We start from the raw sequence: 22270 nt of genomic DNA on the forward strand, positions 1-22270 counted from the left end.
GTGTATGACTTTGTGCTTAAAAGAATCAAACCTTTCTGAAGACGACAGAAAAAGCAGTGCATCAAAATGATTTGAGGACGCAGGGCAAAACGTAAGTACACACTCCCCTACTCCCAGGATGCATAATAACAAATCAACATGACATATTAATATATGAACCTGGTGAAATTCACATAGTACTTTAACAACTGTTACACACACACACACACTATACACACATACACATGGATTTAGTACTGTATATATGTGGTAGTGGCGGAGTTGGGGCCTGAGGGCAGACAGTGTGTTGTGAAATCTGTGAATGTATTGTAATGTTTTTAAAATGGCATAAACTGCCTTAATTTTGTCCTGGACCCCAGGAAGAGTAGCTGCTGCCTTGGCAGGAGCTAATGGGTATCCATAATAAATACAAATACACTAGCTGCAATTAGGCTACAAATGACGTTACAGAGTAAGATGTAATTCTAGCTGTTGGGCAGTAGAGGGTGGTGAAAGACAGACAGAGAAACAGTAAACTCGATCAGCTCAACACAGAGCTCATGACACGTTGGGCGACTGGCTTCCGGGTTAAGCGAGCAGTGTGTAAAAGCAGCGCGTCTTGGCGGATCCCGTTTCGGAGGACCTTCACCTCTCCCGAGCCCGGTGGGGAGTTGCAGCGATGAGACAAGATCGTAATTACCAATTAGATATCACGAAAATGGGGAGAAAATGTCACTAAAATAAATAAAACAACTCCTACCATACTGTCTATCCACATTCCACACACGGGGTTGATAATTCGAGTGAACGGTGATGGTTAATTTGTTGAATAATACATTTGTTTATACTCAGCTTGCAAGGTGTTTTATAGCAACACAACAATACATACTATCCTTATGGTCATACTCTATATAGGTCATCTAGCTCCCCTCCCATTTGGTACAATCCATGCGTCATTGTTTACAACAAAATGGCCAAGTATTTCTTCCCCTATATTCAAACTGGATAAAGGCGCTTTAAATAACGAAAACGAAACTAACTACCGAACTGAAAAACACACCGGACACTGACGTAACGTTAGTAGTTCTGTGTCGGATTGACTTCAGGATCACACACACAGCATGGCATTTCAAATGTCAACTCTCTCTTCGCGTATCAGAGCCATAGGTCCATTTTCCCGCTGTCGTAGTGGTGACTTTCATACTAGTGATATCGGTGTCTGCTCCAAATTTAGAAACATTTTCGGTGTTGGAAATCGTCAGGTCTATTCGTTAGTGCGAAGTGGGCAGAGTTCGGCGAACTCCAGCCCTGCAAAGTGCAAGGCCATTCTGAACCCAGGGGGTATTCATTTTGCAAACCGCGTGGAGAAGTTTTCAACAACTACAGCTGCCGCGAAGTCGTTTGAGTCTTTTCAGGGGCAAAACAAGGCCTCGACCTCCGGGGGAAAGTACGGTTCGTTGTACCGGATCGCCCTCGCCGCGCTTGGGGTGACCACCGCGGTCGTGTCCCTGCACGCAAGTGCCCATCTCGCCATGGCGACGGGATTGGAGCGGCTAAACCTTGACTCAGCCAAAGGCGACTGGAACGAGGTGAAGGGTAAGTCTGCAGATACAGTCAGGGAGGGTGGGAATCTATAGGTGCTCATGTTGAGAATTTGGTTGCTCAACAGGACCTGTTGCATGTGAAAAGTAAAGTTGTCAAAGCTGTGTGGCCTAAATTGCAATAGAACAAATGTAGGTGCCAACTCAGTTTGAAGTGGCTCATCGTGACCTTATGTGGTACTGGGTTACTACCAAGCCATTAGTGCATCGCTACATTACCCACATTGATTACCCACATCTCCTCTTCCAGCTGCCTTGCTCCATATGAGTCATGAGGAGAGAAGGAAGCACTACAGGACTACCTACGTGTCCCTGGAGGAGGTGCCTGTGTGGACCGCCAAGTCACTAGTGGACAGAGGTTGGTGGCACCTTAATTGGGGAGAATGGGTTTGTGGTAATGGCTGGAGTGGAATCAGTGGAATGGTATTAAATACATCAAACGTATGGTTTCCATGTGTTTGATGCCATTCCATTTGCGCCGTTATGAGCCACCCTCCCCTCAGCAGCCTCCACTGCTGGCGGACTAATCTCCACTCCGTGGTGAAGGAAGTTTCTGATGAACTTCAGCAATGGTGTGGCGCTGAGACCAGGCTTTGTGGAATCTAGTTCCGACTACATCGATTCACCCAAGGTCAAGACTTCAAAATAAATAAATGATGAAAAGGCCATCATTTTTTTTGTACCTACGTTTGTCCTCTGTAGTTGCGTGCCTTTGTTTGTTTGCTGAAACCCAGACTTTTTCAATAAACGTTATTCAAATTCCACCAATGACTCTTTCCTTGTTGAGATTCAATGGGCACAATGCGCATTTGCGCTGAGTTGCCATCTTAGAGCAACAGCAATGAGCAAACAGTAGGTGGTTGTATTTGATTAACGTTGAGAGCACCCTACCAGAACTTTAGGGTGTTAGTAGGGGACCTGGTCTCCTGGCACGTTGTCTGCTGCACTTCATCAATGATCTTCCTTCTGCCAGCTATAGCCATGCCTTACTTCCAGGCGTCTCATCTTGCTCCATCCTCACGCTAAACCAGTGGAGGCTGGTGGGAGGAGCTATAGGAGGATGGACTCATTGTAATGGCTGGAATGGAATGGACTCAAACGTGGTTTCTATTTGTTTGATGTTTGATACCGTTCCATTTATTCCATTCCAGCCATTACAATGAGCCCGTCCTCCTATAGTTCCTCCCACCAGCCTCCACTGCTCTAAACCCTTGTTGTTTCTCAACTCCCGTTCTGGGGCCCCACAACACAGGTTTACATGTGTTTGGTCCAGCCCAGCACTACAAACTGTCATTTAGTTAATGCTGGGTTAGTAGGCCGATCGGGCCCCAGGACTACAGCTGTGAGACACTGGAGACCAGCATCGCTGAGTGTCCACTATAGATATTCTGGAAAGACAACATAAACAGTAAACGCATGTTAATATTACAGTGTTCTTATTAACAGTGTTGACAGAAGCAGGTGTTCATCTCTGTCTCCAAGGTGATTCAGTCAAGGCGACCAAATTCAAGAGGAACGAAGCTCTGGACAAGAAGATCTCCCTGTTCAGCGGTGACATCACCAAACTGGAGATTGATGGGATCGTCAATGCAGGTGATCATATAGTAACCTAGCTAATATTAACATGATAGTAATAACATAACTTAAAGATGGAAACGACGCCGTAGGCCGTCCCACCACCGCTGTAGTAGTAGTTGCTGAGCTGAGGAGTGTCATGCTGCATGGTAAATACAGTTCAGTACATCATGTGCTCTTCTATCGCACGTGCAATGATGTCACAGGGCCAAAAGCTGTGTTGGTTGTTTACAGTAACTTATTTGTTGTAATATCGCAAACGGACGTGGCTGTTTCACCATTTAAGGATTCCAGCTTTAACTTTTAGTAATAACATTACTTAAAAATAACTCACATGTAGTAATAACATTAATAGCATTACTTAGTAATAACATAGCAATACTTAGTAATAACCTAACATGACTAGTAATAACATTACTAGTAATAACATAGCAATACTTAGTAATAACATAGCAATACTTAGTAATAACATAGCAATATTTAGTAATAACATAGCAATATTTAGTAATAACATAGCAATACTTAGTAATAACATAGCAATATTTAGTAATAACAACATTGCTTGTAATAACATAACATTACTTAGGAATAACCTAACATGACTAGTAATAACATTACTAGTAATAACATAGCAATATTTAGTAATAACATAACATTACTTAGTAATAACCTAACATAACTAGTAATAACATTACTAGTAATAACATAGCAATATTTAGTAATAACATAGCATTACTTAGTAATAACCTAACATGACTAGTAATAACATAGCAATACTTAGTAATAACATAACATTACTAGTAATAACATAGCATTACTTAGTAATAACATAGCAATACTTAGTAATAACATAGCAATACTTAGTAATAACATAGCAATATTTAGTAATAACATAACATTACTTAGTAATAACATAGCATTACTTAGTAATAACATAGCATTACTTAGTAATAACCTAACATGACTAGTAATAACATAGCATTACTTAGTAATAGCATTACTTAGTAATAACATAGCAATACTTAGTAATAACATAGCAATATTTAGTAATAACATAGCAATACTTAGTAATAACCTAGCATTACTTAGTAATAACATAACATTACTAGTAATAACATAGCATTACTTAGTAATAACATAGCAATATTTAGTAATAACATAACATTACTAGTAATAACATTACTTAGTAATAACCTAACATGACTAGTAATAACATTACTAGTAATAACATAGCAATATTTAGTAATAACATAACATTACTTAGTAATAACCTAACATGACTAGTAATAACATTACTAGTAATAACATAGCAATATTTAGTAATAACATAACATTACTAGTAATAACATAGCATTACTTAGTAATAACATAGCAATACTTAGTAATAACATAGCAATACTTAGTAATAACATAGCAATATTTAGTAATAACATAACATTACTTAGTAATAACATAGCATTACTTAGTAATAACATAGCATTACTTAGTAATAACCTAACATGACTAGTAATAACATAGCATTACTTAGTAATAGCATTACTTAGTAATAACATAGCAATACTTAGTAATAACATAGCAATATTTAGTAATAACATAGCAATACTTAGTAATAACCTAGCATTACTTAGTAATAACATAACATTACTAGTAATAACATAGCATTACTTAGTAATAACATAGCAATATTTAGTAATAACATAACATTACTAGTAATAACATAACATTACTTAGTAATAACCTAACATGACTAGTAATAACATTACTAGTAATAACATAGCAATATTTAGTAATAACATAACATTACTTAGTAATAACCTAACATGACTAGTAATAACATTACTAGTAATAACATAGCAATATTTAGTAATAACATAGCATTACTTAGTAATAACCTAACATGACTAGTAATAACATAGCAATACTTAGTAATAACATAACATTACTAGTAATAACATAGCATTACTTAGTAATAACATAGCAATACTTAGTAATAACATAGCAATACTTAGTAATAACATAGCAATACTTAGTAATAACATAGCAATATTTAGTAATAACATAACATTACTTAGTAATAACATAACATTACTTAGTAATAACATAGCATTACTTAGTAATAACATAGCATTACTTAGTAATAACCTAACATGACTAGTAATAACATAGCATTACTTAGTAATAGCATTACTTAGTAATAACATAGCAATACTTAGTAATAACATAGCAATATTTAGTAATAACATAGCAATACTTAGTAATAACCTAGCATTACTTAGTAATAACCTAACATGACTAGTAATAACATTACTTAGTAATATCATTACTTAGTAATAACCTAACATGACTAGTAATAACATTGCATTATTAGTAATGGCATTACCTAGCATTAACAGCATTACTTAGTAATAATCTAACATGACTAGTAATAACATGACTAGTAATAACATTGCATTACTAGTAATGGCATTACCTAGCATTAACAGCATTACTTAGTAATATAGTGTTACTTAGTAATAACATAGCACTACTTAAAGTAATAATAAGTGACATTTCTTATTGTATAACATGAATTGTGTACCTGTCCTGAGGCCTCAGGTCTCTATATGGGACAAATCACTGTGAAATGAGAAGTATTATCGTACTGATCGCCTGTCTTGGTTAGAGTCAGATCTCTATGTCCTGGGGTTGATACATGGGATGGGATCAGGATAATGTATCTTATATTCACGCTCCACGTCACAGTTGACCTGGTGACACACCCACATTTATAATCCCTCCGTTCGGGTAAATAATGGTCTGGGAGTTTGATGAGTTTGTGTGTGTGTGTGACTCTACTGTACTGCATTCAGACACCCAGAGAGCTTATAAAGAGCTAATGCTTCTGCTCTACTTCTGTTGTTGAACTTTGACCTTTACCCACCCTGACCCTGTGGTCTTCTCAGTTTCCATTGAAATATTGCCCTGTTGGCTGTCTGCAGGGCCTCTTTGTTTTTGTTTTTTTAACTATAGTATTAACTAATCAGAATCGTATTTATGTCTTTATTATGTGTGTTTTAGAAAGAGGTTAATATGATACAATACACTGTTTGCTCCATGCCATTTGGGTGTAGTGTAATTCTCCACCTCTAGATGGCAGTAAAGGCAAGTGTATCATACTATATCAGTCTGAAGTTTCTTTGTGATCATAGCAAGACTTTCATTAGTATTGTGTTTGGCATTGAATTGGCATTACTGTGTACAGTCCAACATCAAAAGAGCTACTTGATGATCACGTTTTGCATAGAAAATGATGTTTCTTCATTGGTCATTTAGCGTTAACTGTCATAAAACAACATGGCTGCCTATGTGGTGCTGTGTGAATAACTCATCTCTCATTTACATCATGTTGGCTCCAACATCAGAGCCAGCAGCCTGTATGTTTTACAAGGCTTTTTATAGAGTCCCACTCTCACTATGCAAAGTGCCAGTGAATAACAAGAGAAACAGAGCTGTAAACAACCCCTGGAGGAGAGGGGACAGGCAGAGCAAGGTGAGGGAACGAGACGGGCTGACTGAGGATGCATCTGAAACCAAATGGCACCCTATTCCCTATGTAGTGCAGTATATAAAGAATAGGGTTTTGGACAAAGCTAGAGTGCGATAGGAGTAACAAGGAGAGGGATCAAGGGGACCTCTTGTGAGTATCTCTGTCACTATGGCAACCGCTGTGGTGACATGGAGTTTGGTGGGGGGGCCTTCCCTACTACAATAATGATAGGTGAAGAACTGCACACCCAGTGCCACGCACCCAGTACCACCCACCCAGTGCCACGCACCCAGTGCCACGCACCCAGTGCCACCCACCCAGTGCCGTGCCACCCACCCAGTGCCACCCACCCAGTGCCGTGCCACCCACCCAGTGCCACCCACCCAGTGCCACCCACCCAGTGCCACGCACCCAGTACCACGCACCCAGTACCACACACCCAGTGCCACGCACTGATCGATCAGTAGGGAGGGCGAGCCGATAAGGGAGGACTGTTTGTCATTCTCAATAAAGATTGGATTTACAGTAACCCCCCCACCCACCCCTTCACCATTTTATTGCTGTTGGCTCCTGCATTCTCCTATAAAACACTGCAAACATAAAAACCCACAAGCACTTAAGAGCTGTCTTAGAGATGGGGAGGAGGGCGGGTTGCAGGGAAGAACCTCCTCTTTACACCCCTCAATCACTCCATCCGGCCTCAGCAGAGAGAGAAAGCGATTGAGAGGAGAATATATTGTCTCTGATGGGCTATTTGATTAAGATGGATTACGCAATGAAATGTGAATTGTCATTGGAGTGATGAGGTAAATGTGTGTGGGTGTGTGACTCTACACTTGTAAAGTTCCTCAAGTCAACAAGTTTTTAGTTCTGTTGTTGTATCTGCATTTGATTGCATTTATTTCAATTAAACCCACAGCTCAATTTCGACTCTAATAGCAGAGTAATGGCTTAACTACCTGCTGTCAGACAGCGAGGTATGTGCAGGGCTAAATGTTCTCGCTGATTATATACCCAGGTCTCCAGCCTCTTAGGGGGTGTTAGAGATAAGAGGCCCCTGGTTGCTGTGGTGACCTGTCACCATTGCAGCAGTAGCTCAGATACAAGATAAGCGGCAATCCCGTCGGTCCAGGTCCAGGCCCCACAGACAGAGACACGGGAGCAGAGCAGCTGTGTTTCAACCTCAACGCCTAAACCCACTAGTCTAGTGATAACACAGCAGCATTGACTGGCCACACACACACACAGCACTGACAGGTGGCTGGCCCCAATGGCCACAGGGAGTTAGTGATTTCTACTGCTTCTCTCAGTGACGGGAGGTAATCTACAGTACAGGCCCCACAGGTACACTACCTCCATACTGATCTACACTCTACTTAGGGCTACTGTTTTAATCACTGACTGCTGTCTCTACTGGCTGGCCTATATCTCTGACTGTAGGTGTTATGACTGACTGCTGTCTCTACTGGCTGGCCTATATCTCTGACTGTAGGTGTTATGACTGACTGCTGTCTCTACTGGCTGGCCTATATCTCTGACTGTAGGTGTTATGACTGACTGCTGTCTCTACTGGAACTCTACTGTAGTTTCTGTAGTGACTTCAGGCTATTTCTGTCAGTTTTAGTTAGTGTATCTCTGTGGATACTGTACTGTAGGCCAAGTATATCTGCACTGTAGTTAGGAAGTTTGTCTGTTGACCCACATGCTCACACACACACACACACACACACACACACACACACACACACACACACACACACACACACACACATATATGTATATATCACACACACACACACACACACACACACACACACACACACACATTCCGGTTGGACCACCATCAGCAACCACTGCAGTGCTGAAGCGCTCCAAAACGGACAGACATATTATCCCAGAAGAATTTCCAACATTCTGATTTATATTTCATTTACATGTTTGACATTGACGAGTTAACAGGAGCCCCCAGAGTCAAGCCTTAATGACTGGTAAACAAAACGGTGGAGAAAAAAAAGTGAATGAGTTTGCAGATCGCTCATTCATAGCAATTATTTCTCTCCTCTGTAAAAGCCCCCCCCCCCCAATCAATCGCCACTTTAGCTCGAATGGATGAAGTGAGAGCCTCATTAGCCAGATTGGCCCAGTGCAATGTGGGAATTTCAGAGAGGAGTCGGCCTGCTCATCAGCACAGTGCTCCTCAAGCTGCGTTCATCAAGGCTGTGTGCTTTGTTGTCTGTTCAACTGAGCTGGGCCTATACCTTTAATTAGGCCAATAGAGTTCAATAGAGTTTTACCTTGATTAGGCCAAAGTATGTTCATCAACGTTCAGTAGAGTTTTACCTTGATTAGGGCTTCTGTCATTAGAGCTAGGTTGACTGTACACCGGTAGTGGTGACCAAGCATTCAACGTGGTGTAGTGTCACTGAAAACCAGGGTTGTAGTCGAGTCACTAAACCTCGAGTCCAAGTCAGCTACCAAGTCCGCTGTGCTTGAGTCATGAGTCCCTATGGCTGAAGTTCGAGTCCATGGCCGAGTCACCAATGGTCGAGTCACGAGTCATGTCAGGAGTCCCTCAATTTATAATAGGTGTTATATGCAATTGTTTTTAGTCGCCACCAGATGGCAATATATGAGGTCCAGCTGTGACACCTCTCAGTGCAGTGCATCCCTCAGGAAAAGTGGACGTTTCGAAAGGAACCATATAAGGAGAAGTGGACGTTTCGAAAGGAACCAGATAAGGAGAAGTGGACGTTTCGAAAGGAACCAGATAAGGAGAAGTGGACGTTTCGAAAGGAACCAGATAAGGAGAAGTGGACGTTTCGAAAGGAACCGTATAAGGAGAAGTGGACGTTTCGAAAGGAACCAGATAAGGAGAAGTGGACGTTTCGAAAGGAACCAGATAAGGAGAAGTGGACGTTTCGAAAGGAACCGTATAAGGAGAAGTGGACGTTTCGAAAGGTGCCACTCAAGACTTCGTTTGAGTTATCGGACGTTAGTCATGGTCTGCAGAGATGACAGAAAGGAATTTCAGTTATGCAAAAAAAAAAAATGTACTCACTGTGAGCTGGTTTTCGTACATGTAAATGCTAGCCAACTTTCATTTTACAATGTATTATTTGTTATTGAATATTTGAAATAATAATTGAAATATCATGTCATGGCGGTTCTAGTAGTTATGTAATTCCAGCGCTTCTAGTGTTGACTCCTTTCGAAACGCCCACTTCTCCTTTATATGGTTCCTTCTGAAACGCCCACTTCTCCTTTATATGGTTCCTTCTGAAACGCCCACTTCTCCTTTATATGGTTCCTTCTGAAACGCCCACTTCTCCTTTATATGGTTCCTTCTGAAACGCCCACTTCTCCTTTATATGGTTCCTTCTGAAACGCCCACTTCTCCTTTATATGGTTCCTTCTGAAACGCCCACTTCTCCTTTATATGGTTCCTTCTGAAACGCCCACTTCTCCTTTATATGGTTCCTTCTGAAACGCCCATTCCTTTCGACACCCCCACTCATCCTGAGAGATGACATATCAGTAGGTGAGAACATAGAGACTGAGGGATGACTGCTCTGAGAGATGACATATCAGTAGGTGAGAACATAGAGACTCTGAGGGATGACTGCTCTGAGAGATGACATATCAGTAGGTGAGAACATAGAGACTGAGGGATGACTGCTCTGAGAGATGACATATCAGTAGGTGAGAACATAGAGACTGAGGGATGACTGCTCTGAGAGATGACATATCAGTAGGTGAGAACATAGAGACTCTGAGGGATGACTGCTCTGAGAGATGACATATCAGTAGGTGAGAACATAGAGACTCTGAGGGATGACTGCTCTGAGAGATGACATATCAGTAGGTGAGAACATAGAGACTCTGAGGGATGACTGCTCTGAGAGATGACATATCAGTAGGTGAGAACATAGAGACTGAGGGATGACTGCTCTGAGAGATGACGTCGCAGCTGGACCCTACTACACTATATTGCCACCCGCTCATGAAAAACCCTAACTAATCCCTATCACTACCTCACAAGTTCTACTCAATACCTGTGTTACTTATTTACTACATACATTAATGGTAAGTCAGGCTCTCAGCTACTTTTTTTTGGTAATCACCCACTGATATTTGTGTAGGTTTTTTTATTGTCAGAACCTGGCTATGGGATACAGGGGGAAAGTGGGAAGGCAGATTGGAACAACATGATGCTGCCACCCCCGTGCTTTACGGTTGGGATGGTGTTCTTCGGCTTGCAAGCCTCCCCCTTTTTCCTCCAAACATAACCATGGCCATTATGGCCAAACAGTTCTATTTTTGTTTCATCAGACCAGAGGACATTTCTCCAAAAAGTATGATATTTCTCCCCATGTGCAGTTGCAAACCGTAGTCTGGTTTTTTTATGGTGGTTTTGGAGCAGCTGCTTCTTCCTTGCTGAGCGGCCTTTCAGGTTATGTCGATACAGGACTCGTTTTACTGTGGATATAGATACTTTTGTACCGGTTCCCTCCAGCATCTTCACAAGGTCCTTTGCTGTTGTTCTGGGATTGATTTGCACTTTTCGCACCAAAGTACGTTCATCTCTAGGAGACAGAACGCGTCTCCTTCCTGAGCGGTATGATGGCTACGTGGTCCCATGGTGTTTATACTTGCGTACTATTGTTTGTACAGATGAACGTGGTACCTTCAGGCGTTTGGAAATTGCTCCCAAGGATGAACCTGACTTGTGGAGGTCCACTTTTTTTTCTGAGGTCTTGGTTGATTTCTTTTGATTTTCCGATGATGTCAAGCAAAGAGGCACTGAGTTTGAAGGAAGGCCTTGAAATACAGTACATCCACAAGTACACCTCCAATAGGCTAATTGACATCATTTGAGTCAATCAGAAGCTTCTAAAGCCATGACATCATGTATGTATGTATGTATGTATGTATGTATGTATGTATGTATGTATGTATGTATGTATGTATGTATGTATGTATGTATGTATGTATGTATGTATGTATGTATGTATGTATGTGTACCCTTTGGAATTACCTGTATTTCTGCATATATTAGTCATACAATTTGATCTCATCTTCATCTTTGTCACAACAATAGACAAACAGTGTGCTTAAACTATTAACACACTAATTATTGTATTTTTCTTGTCTATATTGAATACATCATTTAAACATTCACAGTGTAGGTTGGAAAAAGTACATTATGTGAACCCCTAGGCTAATGACTTGGAGTCAGGAGTCAGCTAACCTGGAGTCCAATCAATGAGACGAGATTGGAGATGTTGGTTAGAGCTGCCTTGCCCTATAAAAAAACCTCACAAAATTTGAGTTTGCTATTCACAAGAAGCATTGCCTGATGTGAACCATGCCTCAAACAAAAGATATCTCAGTAGACCTAAGATTAAGAATTGTTGATTTGCATAAAGCTGGAAAGGGTTACAAAAGTATCTCTAAAAGTCTTGATGTTCATCAGTCCACGGTAAGACAAATTGTCTATAAATTGAGAAATTCAGCACTGTTGCTACTCTCCCTAGGAGTGGCCGTCCTGCAAAGATGACTGCAAGAGCACAGCGCAGAATGCTCAATGAGGTTAATAAGAAGAATCCTAGAGTATCAGCTAAAGACTTACAGAAATCTCTGGAACATGCTAACATTTCTGTTGACGAGTCTACGATACGTAAAACACTAAACAAGAATGGTGTTCATGGGAGGACACCACAGAAGAAGCAACTTTTGTCCAAAAAAAACATTGCTGCACATCTGAAGTCTGCGAAAGTGCACCTGGATGTTCCACAGCGGTATTGGCAAAATATTCTGTGGACCGAGGAAACTACAGTTGAGTTGTTTGGAAGGAACACACAACACTAAGTGTGGAGAAAAAAAGGACCAGCACACCAATGTCAAAACCTCATCCCAACTGTAAAGTATGGTGGAGGGAGCATTATGGTTTGGGGCTGCTTTGCAGCCTCAGGGCCTGGACAGCTTGCTATCATCGACAGAAAAATGAATTCCCAAGTTTATCAAGACATTTTGCAGGAGAATGTAAGGCTATCTGTCTGCCAGTTGAAGCTCAACAGAAGTTGGGTAATGCAACAGGACAACAACCCAAAACACAGAAGTAAAACAACAACAGAATGGCTTCAACAGAAGAAAATACGCCTTCTGGAGTGGCCCAGTCAAAGTCCTGACCTCAACCCGATTTAAAATGCTGTGGTGTAACCTCGAGCGGTTCACACCAGACATCCTAAGAATATTGCTGAACTGAAACAGTTTTATGAAGATGAATGGTCCAAAATTCCTCCTGACCGTTGTGCAGGTCTGATCCGCAACTACAGAAAACGTTTGGTTGAGGTTATTGCTGCCAAAGGAGGGTCAACCAGTTATTAATTCCAAGGGTTCACAAACTTTTTCCACCCTGTACTGTGAATGTTTACACGGTGTGTTCAATAAAGACAAAAAACCTATAGTAGTTTGTGTTATTAGTTTAAGCAGACTGTATTTGTCTATTGTTATGACTTAGATGAAGATCAGATCAAAGTTTATGACACATTATGACACGCAGAAATCCAGGTAATTCCAAAAGGTTCACATACTTTTTCGTGCCACTGTATGTATGTATGTATGTATACACGTATGTATGTATGTATGTATGTATGTATGTATGTATGTATGTATGTATGTATGTATGTATATGTATGTATGTATGTATGTATGTATGTATGTATGTATGTATGTATGTATGTATGTATGTATGTATATATACACACATGTATGTATGTATGTATGTATGTATGTATACACACACATGTATATGTGTATGTATGTATGTATACACACACGTGTGTGTGTGTGTGTGTGTGTGTGTGTGTGTGTGTGTGTGTGTAATGTATGCAAAATGATCAGTTTCTCTGCTTTTACTATTTATATGTATGTGTTTGGGTAAAATGTACATTTTTATTTTATTCTATAAACTACTGACAACATTTCTCCCAAATAAAAATATTGTCATTTAGAGCATTTGTTTGCAGAAAATGACAACTGGTCAAAATAACAAAGCAGTGTTGTCAGACCTCGAGTAATGCAAAGAAAATAAGTTCATATTCATTTTTAAACAACACAATACTAATGTTTTAACTTAGGAAGAGTTTTGAAATCAATATTTGGTGGAATAACCCTGATTTTCTATCACAGCTTTCATGCGTCTTGGCATGCTCTCCACCAGTCTTTCACATTGATGTTGGTTGACTTTATGCAACTCCTGGGGCAAAAATTCAAGCAGCTCTGTTTTTTTTGATGGCTTGTGACCATCCATCTGCCTCTTGATCACATTCCAGAGGTTTTCAATGGGGTTCAGGTCTGGAGATTGGGCTGGCCATGACAGGGTCTTGATCTGGTGGTCCTCCATCCACACCTTGATTGACCTGGCTGTGGCATGGGGCATTGTCCTGCTGGAAAAACAAATCCTCCACCAAATTTCACAGTGGGTGCGAGACACTGTGTCTTTGTAGGCCTCTCCACGTCTCACAACCATTGTGTAATTGTGTGAGAACAGAGTGATGGCCTCTATTAAAAAGAGGAGGATCCCATCAGTTTTCTGAAGGCTAGGCCTACTATATTTATCAACTTTCCTCATATTAAGCACATTGCTTATATTTACAACAGGAGTATAGCCGACCTGGCTGAGATGAAAATGAACCACGGGGAAAAGCATCCTCCATTCGCTATTTAAGTGCAGAGGTTACATGTATTTTTTCCCCTGCCCCCTTTTCCAGACAGGTGCATGATAATGGTTCTTTCAAAATCAAACTAATTTCACACGTATATTATTTAGTATATGTAAAGACAATATTAAATCAAGACTAGTCTGATGGGTGACAGTATTAGCCTACCACTTGTGAGTGATGTATTATCACTTGTTTTTCTTGCGACTTTTTCAAATCATAGTCACACACTTCATGTAGCCTAGCCCATAGGCCTATATGTTTTGATAAGGTTTGTATCACAACTAAAGTGGCCAAATAACTTCTTAAAATGAAGCACATTAATCCGCTTTTCAACCAGTGTAGCCAAACGGGCATACATAAGCGGCGCCTGAGTTTAAAGTTTGGGGAAGATCATTTTCACCATAAAAATGCACCTTTATATTAAAGTATTAAATGCATAATCACATTAGTGGTCACTTTTGTGAACAGTGTTTTCCCGCTAATTGCATTTTGGAACATTCGCACTTATAACCTACTGCCGTATGTTCGTTGCTGTGCTTACAATGTGAAGAAATAGCCTAATAGTATATCAACATTTTAAGCTAAACGTTCTGATCTGTTGCATCAGCCTCATTGCTTTTAAAATGTTTTTTGATGCGAGTGGTTGTAATAATTTGGCATCTATCGCATCCTACAACTGTCCCAGAGTATGTTTTGGAATATGAATTTCTTGCACAGAGGGACAAGTTGACCAATAGAATAGGTCACCTTTTGTACTGTGGGGGATAGTAGACTGACATAGGCTAGTGCTTTTGCTGTTTGTTATGCCTACTTATCTTGTTGGCTGACACAAAGTAAATGAGGACAGTTCTTATAACATCTTCAATATGCGTATCGGAATTGGATAAGAGGAACTAGCACAGTTGTGTTTGTCTTCACTTGTAGCTTACTTCTTAGCTGAGATGCCTGTGAGAAGGAACCGATCACGTGATGGGCGTTGGCTAATAAGAATTGAGATATCTGAGAGAGCCATGTGAGTGAGAGGTGCTTCGGAGCATGCAGCTGGGAGAAGGGAATTATAATTGGTGTATTCAGCCCAAGGGCACAACGGCCACATTGGCTGCAAAAGGCATGGATTTTTTAGGGAGCGTTACGGCCACACAAGGGGTATGCCGCCAGGAATTTCGAGGCCTGGTGAGAATATTATCAAGTACTTGTCAAATGGTGAATGAGAAACTGATTAAGCGTGTGCAGCCTGTGCAAGAAACAAAGCAGAGCTCATGCCTTTCATGCAACTTTTTTCAAATCATCATCATCATCATGCAGCCATAGAATGTATTACAAATCAAAACATAGAGCCCAATGTTTTGTATCACAACTAGAGTTATAGAAATAGCTCTAAATTAAGCATATAGGAGGACCTGTTTCTTTGTTAACCACTCAACACAGAATAGCCGCATGTGCACACACTTCCTTGGAAATCATTTGTAGAAAATATCCTTTCCATTTTATTCAGCTATGTTCTATTGTATTCTTCATACTATAAAATAATACCACGGAATTCTAAACAAATCTTGTCTGCTAAATTAACTAGTGTAGCCCACAGCAATATGGCCTAGCCACACCAGGACCTGCTAAATGAACTAGTGTAGCCCACAGCCATATGGCATAGCCAGATCAGGACCTGCTAAATGAACTAGTGTAGCCCACAGCCATATGGCATAGCCACATCAGGACCTGCTAAATGAACTAGTGTAGCCCACAGCCCTATGGCATAGCCAGATCAGGACCTGCTAAATGAACTAGTGTAGCCCACAGCCCTATGGCATAGCCACATCAGGACCTGCTAAATGAACTAGTGTAGCCCACAGCCATATGGCATAGCCACATCAGGACCTGCTAAATGAACTAGTGTAGCCCACAGCCATATGGCCTAGCCACATCAGGACCTGCTAAATGAACTAGTGTAGCCCACAGCCATATGGCCTAGCCACATCAGGACCTGCTAAATGAACTAGTGTAGCCCACAGCCATATGGCCTAGCCACATCAGGACCTGCTAAATGAACTAGTGTAGCCCACAGCCATATGGCATAGCCACATCAGGACCTGCTAAATGAACTAGTGTAGCCCACAGCTATATGGCATAGCCACATCAGGACCTGCTAAATGAACTAGTGTAGCCCACAGCCATATGGCATAGCCACATCAGGACCTGCTAAATGAACTAGTGTAGCCCACAGCCATATGGCATAGCCACATCAGGACCTAACATAAGGACAACTCAGAGTATGTTATTCTGTTCTTCTGAAATAGGTTACATTTTCTTCATATCATGTTTCTTTAGACCTGTCTAAAATAAATAATGGATTTATTGTTATGGTGTAGGCTATATTAAATGGATTTATTAGACTTGTTAAAATGTAGATGTTCCAAAGGTCTGCATCAGTGGCTTGTAGGCTACAGTATGCCTGGAAGCCTGGAGATGCTAAATGTGTTTGTTAATTAACTGTAAATTACCGTGAGACCTGCAGTTATTTGCTTGACAATCACAGGCTGACGGAATTCCATGACCTCCACAGCACTAGGTCCATTATCTTTTCGACCTACTTTATATCTGGTTTTAATCGTTCAAGTTTACTGAAAATGTTGTACCATCCCCCAAAAATAATTGTGATGTTTTATTTTAATTACCTTTTTTTACTGTTTGGACAAAAATCGCTGAAGTTGGAGACTTTTATATCTCCCTCACTAACTTTAAACATCAGCTATCTGAGCATCTAACCAATCACTGCAGGTGTACACAGCCCATCTGTAAATAGCCCATCCAATCTACCTACCTCATCCCCATATTGTTTTTATTTACTTTTTTCCTCTTTTGCACACCAGTATTTCTACTTGCACATCATCATCTGCACATCTATCACTCCAGTGTTCATTTGCTAAATTGTAATTACTTCGCTACTATGGCCTATTTATTGCCTTACCTCCTCACGCCATTTGCACACACTGTATATAGACTTTTCTATTGTGTTATTGACTGTACATTTGTTTATTCCATGTGTAACTCTGTGTTGTTTGTGTCGCACTGCTTTGCTTTATCTTGGCCAGGTCGCAGTTGTAAATTAGGACTTGTTCTCAACTGGCCTACCTGGTTAAATAAAGGTGAAATATTATTTAATTTTTTTTATATATAAAAAAAAAATTGGCTGAGAGAGGCTGGACTGAGGGCATGTACAGTGAGGGTGTCACGCCCTGACCTGAGAGAGCCGGTTTTTCTCTGTTTGGTTAGGTCAGGGTGTGACATGGGGTGGGCATTCTATGTGTTGTAATTCTATGTTGGTTTTTCCTTTGATTGGCCTAGTATGGTTTCCAATCAGAGGCAGCTGTCTATCGTTGTCTCTGATTGGGAATCATACTTAGGCAGCCCTTTTTCCCACAGTCAGTTGTGGGATCTTGTCTTTGTTTGGTTGCATGTGTTTTGCACTATGAAGCTTTTCGTTCGTTGTGTTGTGTTGTTTTATTGTTTTTTGCTGGTTCACCTTTAAAATAAAAGATGATGAACTTAACTCACGCTGCGCCTTGGTCTATCTTGAACGACGGACGTTACAGAGGGGAAAAAGTATTTGATCTCCTGCTGATTTTGTATGTTTGCCCGCTGACACAAATGATCAGTCTATCATTTTAATGGTAGGTTTATTTGAACAGTGAGAGACAGAATAACAACAAAAAATCCAGAAATACGCATGTCAAAAATGTTATAAATTCATTTGCATTTTAATGAGGGAAATAAGTATTTGACCCCCTTTCAATCAGAAAGATTTCTGGCTCCCAGGTGTCTTTTATACAGGTAACGTGCTGAGATTAGGAGCACACTCTTAAAGGGAGTGCTCCTAATCTCAGCTTGTTACCTGTATAAAAGACACCTGTCCACAGAAGCATTCAATCAATCAGATTCCAAACCCTCCACCATGGCCAAGACCAAAGAGCTCTCCAAGGATGTCAAGGACAAGATTGTAGACCTACACAAGGCTGGAATGGGCTACAAGACCATCGCCAAGCAGCTTGGTGAGGTGACAACAATTGGTGCGATTATTTGCAAATGGAAGAAACACAAAAGAACTGTCAATCTCCCTTGGCCTGGGGCTCCATGCAAGATCTCACCTCGTGGAGTTGCAATGATCATGAGAAGGGTGAGGAATCAGCCCAGAACTACACGGGAGGATCTTGTCAATGATCTCAAGGCAGCTGGGACCATAGTCACCAAGAAAACAATTGGTAACACACTACGCCGTGAAGGACTGAAATCCTGCAGCGCCCGCAAGGTCCCCCTGCTCAAGAAAGCACATATACATGCCCGTCTGAAGTTTGCCAATGAACATCTGAATGATTCAGAGGACAACTGGGTGAAGGTGTTGTGGTCAGATGAGACCAAAATGGAGCTCTTTGGCATCAACTCAACTCGCCGTGTTTGGAGGAGGAGGAATGCTGCCTATGACCCCAAGTACACCATCCCCACCGTCAAACATGGAGGTGGAAACATTATGCTTTGGGGGTGTTTTTCTGCTAAGCGGACAGGACAACTTCACTGCATCAAAGGGACGATGGACGGGGCCATGTGCCGTCAACTCTTGGATGAGAACCTCCTTCCCTCAGCCAGGGCATTGAAAATGGGTCGTGGATGGGTATTCCAGCATGACAATGACCCAAAACACACGGCCAAGGCAACAAAGGAGTGGCTCAAGAAGAAGCACATTAAGGTCCTGGAGTGGCCTTGCCAGTCTCCAGACCTTAATTCTATCTGTGGAGGGAGCTGTGGAGGAAAAAATCTGTGGAGGGAGCTGAAGGTTCGAGTTGTCAAACGTCAGCCTCGAAACCTTAATGACTTGGAGAAAATCTTCAAAGAGGAGTGGGACAAAATCCCTTCTGAGATGTGTGCAAACCTGGTGGCCAACTACAAGAAATGTCTGACCTCTGTGATTGCCAACAAGGGTTTTGCCACCAAGTACTAAGTCATGTTTTGCAGAGGGGTCAAATACTTATTTCCCTCATTAAAATGCAAATAATTTTATAACATTTTTGACATGCGTTTTTCTGGATTTTTTTGTTGTTATTCTGTCTCTCACTGTTCAAATAAACTTTCCATTAAAATTATAGACTGACCATTTCTTTGTCAGGGGGCAAACGTACAAAATCAGCAGGAGATCAAATACTTTTTTCCCTCACTGTAGGCCTGTTGTAAGGCAGGTCCTCACCAGACATCACCGGCAACAACGTCGCTTATGGGCACAAACCCACCGTCGCTGGACCAGACAGAACTGGCAAAAAGTGCTCTTCACTGACGAGTCGCGGTTTTGTCTCACCAGGGGTGATGGTCGGATTCGCGTTTATCGTCGAAGGAATGAGCCTTACACCGAGGCCTGTACTCTGGAGCGGGATCAATTTGGAGGTGGAGGGTCCGTCATGGTCTGGGGTGGTGTGTCACAGCATCATCGGACTGAGCTTGTTGTTATTGCAGGCAATCTCAACGCTGTGCGTTACAGGGAAGACATCCTCCTCCCTCATGTGGTACCCTTCCTGCAGGCTAATCCTGACATGACCCTCCAGCATGACAATGCCACCAGCCATACTGCTCGTTCTGTGCGTGATTTCCTGCAAGACTGGAATGTCAGTGTTCTGCCATGGCCAGTGAAGAGCCCGGATCTCAATCCCATTGAGCACGTCTGGGACCTGTTGGATCGGAGGGTGAGGGCTAGGGCCATTCCCCCCAGAAATGTCTGGGAAGTTGCAGGTGCCTTGCAAGAACTGGCAAATCTGGTGCAGTCCCTGAGGAGGAGATGCACTGCAGTACTTAATGCAGCTGGTGGCCACACCAGATACTGACTGTTACTTTTTAGATTTTGACCCCCCCCCACTTTGTTCAGGGACACATTATTCAGTTTCTGTTAGTCACATGTCTGTGGCGCTTGTTCAGTTTTTGTCTCAGTTGTTGAATTTTGATATGTTCATACAAATATTTACACATGTTAAGTTTGAAAATAAACACAGTTGACAGTGCGGAAAAAAACACTGTATTAAACTCAGTACTAGTATTGTTTTCAATTTCGTTAAGCAGTTTGTGTTTCTTAACCAGGCAAAGCTAAATAGTAGGCTGGTGACTAATAGTTAAGGGGAAGCAAGAGGTTTGCTTGCGTGATGTGTAGCCTATGATCGGATGCGGAGCCTGGCTGCCTCTGCCCACAATCATTGCATGCTCCCCCGTAGCTCACCAGCTGATGTAGGCTGCGTCTGCCCACCCAGTGCTGTTAATAGTCTACTTATCAAATTAGCCTATCCAGTCCAAGTGCAAATACAAGTCACAGAAGGGCGAGTCCGAGTTACCAAAGGTCGAGAAGGCGAGTCCATGTCCGAGTTACCAATGGTCGAATCCAAGTTGAGTCATGAAAATCGGGACTCGACTACAACAAAACCATAACCAATGTTGCCACAACCGACATGGGTAATATTGTGATCGATGCTCTCACCCCCGTTTAACCCCCTCTACATGCTCGACTTGTCTTGCTCATTCTAAGCGCTAGCAAACCCTCTTCAGAGATGAGGATGAAACTCCCATGAGAAATGCTACAGGAACCCATTCTACAAGGTTGTATTGTTCTGTGCTCGTACTTTTCCTTTTCTATTCCTGTCGTTAAGTAGGGTCATTAAGTAGAGTCATTAAGTAGGGTCGTTAATTAAGTAGTGTCATTAAGTAGGGTCGTTAATTAAGTAGTGTCATTAAGTAGAGTCATTAAGTAGGGTCGTTAATTAAGTAGTGTCATTAAGTAGGGTCGTTAAGTAGAGTCATTAAGTAGGGTCGTTAATTAAGTAGTGTCATTAAGTAGGGTCGTTAATTAAGTAGTGTCATTAAGTAGGGTCGTTAAGTAGTGTCATTAAGTAGGGTCATTAAGTAGGGTCGTTAATTAAGTAGAGTCATTAAGTAGGGTCGTTAATTAAGTAGGGTCATTAAGTAGGGTCGTTAATTAAGTAGGGTCATTAAGTAGGGTCGTTAATTAAGTAGTGTCATTAAGTAGGGTCATTAATTAAGTAGTGTCATTAAGTAGGGTCATTAAGTAGGGTCGTTACTTAAGTAGTGTCATTAAGTAGGGTCGTTAATTAAGTAGGGTCATTAAGTAGGGTCGTTAATTAAGTAGTGTCATTGAGTATGGTCGTTAATTAAGTAGGGTCATTAAGTAGGGTCGTTACTTAAGTAGTGTCATTAAGTAGGGTCGTTAATTAAGTAGGGTCATTAAGTAGGGTCGTTAATTAAGTAGTGTCATTGAGTAGGGTCGTTAATTAAGTAGTGTCATTGAGTAGGGTCGTTAATTAAGTAGGGTCATTAAGTAGGGTCGTTACTTAAGTAGTGTCATTAAGTAGGGTCGTTAATTAAGTAGGGTCATTGAATCTGTAAGAGGCGGAAATGAGTCGGTGTTTATTCTGTAGGTCGGAGAGAGGCTGAGTTGCCCTAGAGCTCTCCTGATGCTGCAGCAGTCAGTGTACATTCTCTCTCCTGATGCTGCAGCAGTCAGTGTACATTCTCTCTCCTGCTACTCTACTAGGAACGTAATTAATTTGTATCAATTGAATGTCATTGCCAAAGGTTGTCAGTTGTGTAGTGTGATTAGTGCTACTCAGTGAGAGGTAGTTAAATGGACAGGAAGAGCACAATCACATGGGCTAGCTCACTGAAAGGTTTCAGAGATTAGATGGCTGGTGCACGCACACACACAAACACATGCCCTTACCGTCAGGGAGATGGTATGAGGTCTGATACCAACAGACAGTTTCTATCTACAAGCCATCAGAATGCTGAACACTGGCGCACGTTGTCTCGCTCTCCTCCCTACTGCA

The 22270-nt window shown here is 41.4% G+C and overlaps 1 protein-coding gene across 2 annotated transcripts in view; it reads left to right on the plus strand.

Moving 5' to 3' along the window:
• Positions 1–560: 560 nt before the first annotated feature.
• macrod1 (mono-ADP ribosylhydrolase 1) overlaps positions 561–22270 on the plus strand; it is a 104951-nt gene continuing 83241 nt past the window's right edge. The window contains exons 1-3 of one of the 2 annotated variants that reach the window (XM_029724143.1): positions 561–1575; positions 1831–1938; positions 3063–3173. In XM_029724143.1, coding sequence (XP_029580003.1) covers positions 1101–1575; positions 1831–1938; positions 3063–3173 — 694 coding nt within the window. In that variant the 5' untranslated portion in view covers positions 561–1100. The remainder of the gene's footprint in view (positions 1576–1830; positions 1939–3062; positions 3174–22270) is intronic. The other variant, XM_029724133.1, reaches the window with a different exon arrangement.

Source organism: Salmo trutta, chromosome 3 (genome assembly GCF_901001165.1).
Source record: "Salmo trutta chromosome 3, fSalTru1.1, whole genome shotgun sequence".
NCBI lineage: Eukaryota > Metazoa > Chordata > Actinopteri > Salmoniformes > Salmonidae > Salmo > Salmo trutta.